The sequence below is a fragment of the Euphorbia lathyris genome, chromosome 2 (assembly GCF_963576675.1).
Source record: "Euphorbia lathyris chromosome 2, ddEupLath1.1, whole genome shotgun sequence".
NCBI classification, from domain to species: Eukaryota; Viridiplantae; Streptophyta; class Magnoliopsida; order Malpighiales; family Euphorbiaceae; genus Euphorbia; species Euphorbia lathyris.
The window spans coordinates 92,243,404-92,251,865 of record NC_088911.1 but is presented as its reverse complement, the minus strand read 5'-3'; the positions used below and the strand labels follow the sequence as shown (position 1 = coordinate 92,251,865).

At 38.0% G+C, this 8,462-nt stretch overlaps 1 protein-coding gene across 1 annotated transcript; it reads right to left on the bottom strand.

The window, feature by feature from the left end:
• Nucleotides 1–3,156: 3,156 nt before the first annotated feature.
• Nucleotides 3,157–6,444, bottom strand: LOC136218959 (G-type lectin S-receptor-like serine/threonine-protein kinase At4g27290). Its single transcript, XM_066006144.1, has 7 exons — nt 4,939–6,444; nt 4,731–4,844; nt 4,499–4,647; nt 4,188–4,398; nt 3,868–4,105; nt 3,650–3,800; nt 3,157–3,573 (listed from the first exon to the last, which is right to left on the bottom strand). The coding sequence occupies exons 1-7, from the start codon at nt 6,218–6,220 to the stop codon at nt 3,271–3,273; spliced, it is 2,448 nt and encodes an 815-aa protein (XP_065862216.1). The 5' UTR covers nt 6,221–6,444; the 3' UTR covers nt 3,157–3,270.
• Between the last annotated feature and the right edge of the window lie 2,018 nt (nt 6,445–8,462).

Genomic DNA, 8,462 nt, shown 5'->3' with positions numbered 1-8,462 from the left:
GATAAATCTGCTGAGTAACGTATTTCTTACCTTAAACTCCTTATATATATTGCTTGCTTAAATAACCAAAAACTGACCAAGTAAAGAGGTCAAGCTGAGTTGTGCGCATCGAACATCTGAGCTCAGGAATAGACTCTAAGTGCTATATCCTGAATCAAGTTAAGAAACTGACCTAGTCACCAGTTGACTAAGCCAGTATCTTGCTATTTACTCAGCGCCGCTGTTAAAAACCTTTTCTCTAAAGAAAAGAAGTCTGCCCTAAATTACAAAAAGTTTAAATAGTTCCTAACCCCCCCCCTTGGAACTATACTTGTAACGTTATAAGGGACCAACAATATCATCTGCAAACAGCATGCACCATGGTATACCATCTTGAAGTGAACTCGTTAGTTCATCCATAACGATGGCAAAAAGAAATGGGCTTAGTGCGGAACCTTGATGCACTCCAATCGTAATAGGAAACTCTTCAGTCTTCCCAACACTAGTACGTACACTCGTGCATGCTCCCTCATACATGTCCTTTATGATGTCAATATATTTCCGTGAAATGCCATTCCTTATCAATGCCCACCAAAGTACTTCCCTTGGTACCTTATCATATGCTTTCTCCAAGTCAATGAAAACCATATGCAAGTCTTTCTTCTTATTTCGATAGTGCTCCATTAATTGTCTCATTAGATGGATGGCTTCCATAGTTTATCTTCCCGGCATAAAGCCAAACTGATTTTCTGAGATCTTCACCGTCCTCCTTAGCCTTTGTTCGATCACTCGCTCCCAAAGTTTCATAGTGTGACTCATTAATTTGATTCCCCGATAGTTGGCACAATCTTGGACATCGACTTTGTTCTTATACAAAGGGATTAAGATACTTTTCCTCCATTCTGATGGCATCTTATTGTTTCTCCAAATTTTGTTGAAGAACGTCGCCAACCATTTGATTCCTCTTTCTCCCAAACATCTCCAAATCTCAATAGGGATGCAATCAGGTCCTACTGCTTTCTTCAACTTCATCTTACTTAATGTCATTTTGACTTCACCCTTTTGAATTCTCCGTAGGCATTCATGATTTATCATATCGTGATGGATACTTATATCTCCAACATCTTGTCTGCGATCTCCATTAAATAGGTCATCAAAATATGACCTCCATCGTTCCTTGATATCCTTATCTCATCCGAGCAATTCTATATATGTCTCTTTCCCCTTATTTCGTATCCAGACTTGTATACAGATCCTGATTCACCTCTAGCATCTCGTATGACCTTCTTTACTTCCCTTTTAGCCTCTTTGTATTTTTCGTAGTTCTCGTCACTCCTACATTTCCCCAATATTTTATAGGATTCTCGCTTACTCTTTACTGCTTGTCGTACTTCTTCTGTCAACCAAGATGTGTCCTTACCCGGTAGCATGCTACTTTTAGATTCCCCTAGAACTTCCTTAGCTACTTCCCTTATACTATGCTCCATCTTAGTCCATATCGAATCTATATCTAAATCCATATTACAAGTCCAAACATCTTTTTTGGTCATCTCATCCACAAATTTTTGTTGATTCTCCTCTTGCAATTTCCACCACTTAATCTTAGTCTCTACTTGTGGTGTTTGTTTTCTTATACATTTCCTACTTCGAAAATCAAGCACCACTACTCTATGTTGGGTTGTCGTACTCTCACCAGGGATCACCTTACAATCAATATAACTCTTTCTCCAAGCACTCCTTACTAAGAAGAAGTCAATTTGGCTCGCATTACCGCCACTCCGATAAGTCACTAGATGGGATGTTCTCTTCATAAACCATGTGTTCATGATACTCAAGTCATAGGCTGATGCGAATTCCAAAATATCATTTCCTGCTTCATTCTTATCTCCAAAACCATACCCTCCATGAACACTCTCAAACCCATCTCGCCTAGAACCCACGTGTCCATTGAGATCACCCCCCCCCCAGTACCATTTTTTCATCCCTAGGAACCTGTTGCACCACTTCCTCTAAGTCCTCCCAAAAAGCTTGTCTTATAGAGACATCTAATCCTATTTGTGGCGCATATGCACTAATGACATTCACAACCTCATCCCCTATCACTAGCTTAACACTCATAATTCTATCGCTCTTCCTAAACACCGCTACTACATCATCAATATACTCCCTATCAATAAGAATACCTACTCCATTTCTACCATTATCCTTTCCTGAGTACCAAAGCGTATAACCCCAAGGAGCTATCTCTCTAGCCTTGGCTCCAACCCACTTGGTTTCTTGTAGGCACATTATATTTATTCTCCTCCTCTTCATAACATCTACAATTTCAGCTAATCTTCCTGTCAAAGAACCTATGTTCTATGTCCCAAAGCGTAACCTACTACCCTTACCACTACCCCTACCCCTACTATTACCGTGGACTAGCTTATTTACCCGCAACCCTTGCATATTTGACACCACCCCCGGGTCCTGGGATGGCGCGCCGCTTCGGGGGCACGACCTAGCAACCCTTGCACATTTATCACTACACCCGAGTCTAGGAAGTGCAGCGCGTCGCTGAGTAGGGAACGCCCCAACGATGTTTATAGTATGGTTCATGTCATAAGATGTGGCTAAGTTTTACGCTGGCCGCCACACACCTACCGCAACCCTCCTCCTTTGTCCGGGTTTGGGACCTGCTGTAAAGGCCATCAAACTTTTTGAACATATTTAAAGAGCAAATGATGTATTAAACTTTTATTTTATTTTATTTTAATATTCAGATATTAATTTTTGTGGTCCAGAAACTCTTAAGATATTATTATTGGGAGGAGAAATTAACAAGGTTTGATAGAGGGGGCTGATTGGTGATTCATGAAAAGAATAGAGTGCTGGTTTATGGTTTTTGAAGTTTGGGGATAAAATATAGTTTGAGGGTTATATTGAGCTTTAAGCCTTTAAGCTTTTAAAATATATATATATATATATATATATATATATATTTGATTAATCAGTTTGCAGCTGGTTAAACGGTCTTTAGGTTGTTCTTTCTCTCTATTAAAATCTATTGATACACTAATAATATTTTGTTAAAGCTGAAGTTGAAGTTCATATCTCTATTCATTCTCTCTGGCAATTAATTCATAGTTTTATGGGCAGACGGAACATTTTAAAAGCAAACAAATAGATAGGAGAAAATGTTTGGAAAAATCAACTAACATTAAACATAAACTGAATGTACTACGCTACACATTACTGTGAACGTTTAAGAAACATGATTAGCTTCGCAACTAATTATAGAAAAATGATATCTTATCGAGGATGGAGCAATGAGAATGAGACGTCATTGGTGGATTCAATGTTGCTTGACGAAGATTCAAAGTAAAATGAACCTTTACTATCCTTTAAAAAGCCAGGTTCCTTTGGCTGAGGCAGAGATATTTCACTGCTTAGCATCAATATCACAGACCCCATGCTTGGCCTCTCATCAGCATGCTGTTGCACACATAATAGACTAATGTGGATGCATCGCATCACCTGCGATAAATCACTCGATTCTCCCACCAACGAATCCACGAATTCCAGAGACTTGCCTTCTTTCCACAATTCCCATGCCTAAATAAAACATACAAAGATCATTCGTTAATGCGAATATATGCGATATGTTTATCATGATTCTTGAGTAACTTACATGTCCGATAAGGTTCTGGTTGTGGTTTGGATGATAAAATCCCCGACTTCTTTTTCCACTTATTATCTCCAACACTATGACCCCGAAGCTAAAAACGTCCGATTTAATTGAGAATGTACCATCGGTTGCATATTCCGGTGCCATGTATCCACTGCACAACATTTGGTATGAGTTATGACTAGACCAATATTATACAAGTTTGGCATATATGTACTTACTAAGTTCCAACCACTCTGTTTGTGCTTCCTTCAGTTTGTTCACCTCCAAAGGTTTTCGCCATCCCGAAATCTGAAATTTTCGGATTCATTTCTCCGTCGAGTAATACATTACTTGCCTTGAGATCTCTATGTATAATCCTCAATCTTGAATCTTGATGAAGATAAAGAAGGCCTCTCGCAATCCCACAAATTATGTTGTATCGTGTCGCCCAATCGAGCAGTTTACTTGTATCTCGAGCTGGAAGGTCATGTTTTAATGTTAGTCCATAAACCATTATGATGTTAACAATATTTACAAACTGAGTTTGAGTATCATATACCGAAAATGAAAGAATCCAAGCTTCCATTCGGCATGTACTCATAAACCAGCATTTTCTCCTCTCCTTGAATGCAACAACCAAGAAGTTTCACGAGATTCCGGTGCTGAAGTTTGGAGATGAGTAGGACTTCAGTTTTGAATTCACTTAATCCTTGTCCAGAACTCCTTGATTGCTTCTTCACAGCAATTTCTAGTCCACCTATCAAAGTTCCCTGCAAAAAGTAAAATTGTCAAATGGCTGTTATATTCTTATTCTACATATATAGTTGTTCTTCTGAGGACATATATTAACCTGGAATTGAGAATGTTTACCCTAAATACAGTCCCAAAACCACCTTCACCAATCTTGTTGGCCATTGAAAAGTCATTAGTGGCATTAACTATTGTAGATAACTCAAATATTGGTAGCTCCATCTCATCACTTTGGCTATCTTTGTTCTGATAAATCCCTGAACTTTTTCCTGCTTGCCCTCAAAAGGGAGACCTTATTAATATTCAAAAATTAAGAACAGAATGAGCTATAAAACAGATGAAGAACATTTACCTATACCCTTTGCATTCCTCTTTTTAATGTAAAAACTGATCAAAAGTATGCCGCAGAACAGTGCAATGGAAGCAAAGACTATTGCAACTATCTTTATTGCAGGCTTTGCTTTCTCTTCATATTCAATAGCAGATAAAGCAAAAGCATATAATTAGAATAGAGCTAAATTATAAATAAATCACCAAAACAATTGATCAAACGGGCATACCTATTTCTGATGAATTCAAACGAATATAAAGGTGTTGTGCTCCATCTGGAAATTGTCTAAAATCTACCAAATCATTAAACCAAATGGTACATCCACTGCCTTGTCCTGTAAAATCTGCATTGGAATATGCCATACACGAACAATTCTGCAAACATTTAGCTCTGCATTCCCTGAGAGTCATGGTCTTACTGACCCAAGAATGTGAAGGATCAGGCAATTTTAATCTGTCATATCTAACAAATGCATCTCCCTTGTCACAATTCAATGGCTTATTCCTCACACACCCTTGAGACCAGTCCATTGAATTCCATCCTTGTAATGAATTAGGACTGAATCTTTTTAAACATTGACAAACTGGCAATTCATTGATCATACAAATTCCATAAACACCACATAGCCCATAATTATCACAACGGTCTCTTGGCACAGTATCATACACAATCCAACTATGTGTAACATCATTCCATACGTATCGCTGACGGTTATAGGTTGTTTGATCCATAACTATCCTTGTTAACAAAGAACTATTTTTGAGGTTGAACATGTAATATACCTCATTCTCATTTGAAACGAATTTGTAGGTGAAAATTGGGTTAGGCTTTAGTGTCTGGCCGCCGCTGAATGAAGTGCCAGTCCAGGGGCCACTGGTGTAGAATTTCTCTGTGCCTTTCCACATTACTAACTGAGGATTACTCTGCAATTCTACTTCCCATCTAAAGTCTCCTACAGATGGATCATTTGAAGTCCTCCATGATGATAAATACCTATTGATTCCTGTTTTTAAGTCCCACCCTAGTTTCATTCCTGGTAGGAGCGTGTCACTTGGATAATCAAAGCTTTGCCATAAGTAGAGACCTGAATCAGCATCATTTTTGTTTCTCAAAACCAGATTTCCTGAATCCAGAAGCTGTAAAATAGGATCTTGTGCGTCTTTTGTTAAGTTAGAGGCTGACCAAACAACATGAGTCCGATTCTGAGTGAGAAGAACAGGATTACCTGCAGTGTTTATGGTCAACAAAGCAGAAGAATCATTGATTGGATTGTTCCGGTTTGCAACCCAAACAACAGTTTTAACTGGGATGTTTCCATACCAAATTCCCAGGTAACGTTTGGTTGAACCGTCTGGAGTGAAGAAACCAAGTTGGAAGCTTCCACCTTTTGAAACCATGGTTTGGCCATCGGGTAAAGATTGAGAGGAATCAATGATGTCAAGAGCAGTAGAGAAATTGAAGAGAAGAATGAGAAGATTAGCAGTGGTAAATAGGTGGGAAAAGATATTCATTTGAAGTTGAATGATGATAAAATGATTGAGAATCTGAAGAGGTAGTGAAAAAGTAATGATTTGGAAGCAGGTGAAAGATGTTGAAGAATGGAGGCATTTAATTTGGGAAAGTAGCAGGGGAATTGATTAAGGTTGTTGAAAATTCTTTGACATTAATTGTCTTGTTAGACTTGATTAACCCCACACTGAGTGACACCTATTTGATAGATTAAAAGACTTAAGACTTATAATTTCTTATAGGTTCGGATTCATACCGAAAATCCGGTCTCCCATCACCAACATGAATCACATTTTTATGACTCACAAGCAAAAGGGCAAAGACCTGGTAGGCACCATAATACCTTGTGACGCTTTCCCATCTCACTAATGTCATGGAAGCTACCTAAACACAGGATATGAAAATTGATCACACAATCTCAAGCATACAATGACCGCAACGGACTAAATAGTGTTAAAATTAAGGGATGAAAAGGTATTAAGATTTGCTGCGAGCATTAAATTAAGTTTTTTTTTTTTTTTTTTTTTTGTAGGAACAGGAAAAGGAAAACGAAAGGAAAAACTAAAAATAAAAAACCTAGTCTGGGATTAGCCTAGGAAGCTAATTCCCACAACATCTTCAAAAAGAATAGAAGAAAGAAAAACAGGAGGATTAGAGAAGGTCGTGACGTCTAACATCCCCTCATGACCAGCAGCCGCCAAGCGATCCGCAACCCGGTTCTGTTCTCTGAAGAAATGGCTGAATTTTATGAAATCAAAGGAAGAGCAGAACCTTCTAATACCTTTGATTAGATTTCGGCTATTTAAACAAATAGCATTATTATCGGAAATCATTTTGATGGCCTCCAGGTTGTCTGACTCTACAATCAACTTCTTCAAACCCAGACTCTTTTCAAGTTTAAGGCCAGAGAAAATCTCCCAAAGCTCAGCCGAAAAGGACGAACCAAACCCAGATTCTGGGCAAACCTAGACAACCAGGCGCCCCCATCATCTCTCAGAACACCTCCTGCAGCAATCTTACCATCTTTAAGGCAAGAACCATCCGTGTTTAATTTCACCACCCCTTCTCTAGGCCTGCTCCAACCAAGGAGGTGGACGTTCTTCTTCTGGGTCAAACTAGCAAGAGAATCTCCTTTGAAGCTATCAGTAATGTTTAATAATTTTTCCCCCTTCTCTAGGCCTGCTCCAACCAAGGAGGTGGACGTTCTTCTTCTGGGTCAAACTAGCAAGAGAATCTCCTTTGAAGCTATCAGTAATGTTTAATAATTTTTCCGAGAAGAACTCAACTAAATTAGGAATAGAAACAATTTTCTTTCCAAAAATCTCCTCATTCCTCCACTTCCAAATCGGTCTCCCAAGAAAGTAGAAAGAAGGTGGTGAGTGAGAACTTTTCTCCACACCTATGAGGGCAAAATTTTAACACAACATTTATATTACTTATTTAATTATTTAACTGGTTAATATTAATAATATGCCATGATTAATACTCTTCTACAAACATTAAACTATGTTGTGCGAAAAATCTAAATTGTTAACTCTGAAAACATAAATCACTGTTGGGGAATCCGGGGAGCCTTTTACGATTAGGGAGAAACTTTGAGCCTTGTGAATGGATATAGTAATGGGCTTGACACAACACTTAACCCAAAACCCTAAGGTAGTGGGTTAATGGATCCTTCCCAATTATATATCATTCACCAATCTCACAATCTTCCAATGTGGGACTTTTTAACACCAACTAAACTCACACTTGCATCTCAACAATCACGACTTGATGATGACTGAGAAGCAAAAGGGCAAACACCTAGTAGGCACCACAATACCTTCCCAAACACGTTATTTTGACGTTTTCCCATCTCTATCAGACTATCACTAATTTCGTGGAAGCTACTTACACATTCATCACACAATTTCAAGCATAGAATAGAATGAGTGGCTGCAAAAAAAAATAGAGCTTCTTAACAGCGCCCATTTGATCCATTCACAAATCCAAGCAATAAAAAAATTCCCGAAACAAAAGAATCAAGGGAAGTTCTTTTTTCCTTATTCCAATCTATTTCTGCCCTCTGTTTCATGTTGTAATATTTATAGTTAATTACAAAATTGATGCATAAAATTTCATAATTATTAAATTTTAGAAAGTATTTATTTATTTAATAATTAAATCTATCTATACTATATATAATAACGGAAGCAGAGAAAAATAAGGAGAAGTGTTTTAGAGGCATTTTTGATGAGTTGTCAA

Coding starts and splice junctions, on each gene's coding strand:
- LOC136218959 (XM_066006144.1), bottom strand. CDS start 6,220: ATGAATATCTTTTCCCACCTATTTACCACTGCTAATCTTCTCATTCTT. Junction 4,845..4,938: donor TTTGAATTCATCAGAAATAG/GTATGCCCGTTT, acceptor TTGAATATGAAG/AGAAAGCAAAGCCTGCAATA. Junction 4,648..4,730: donor GAGGAATGCAAAGGGTATAG/GTAAATGTTCTT, acceptor GAGGGCAAGCAG/GAAAAAGTTCAGGGATTTAT.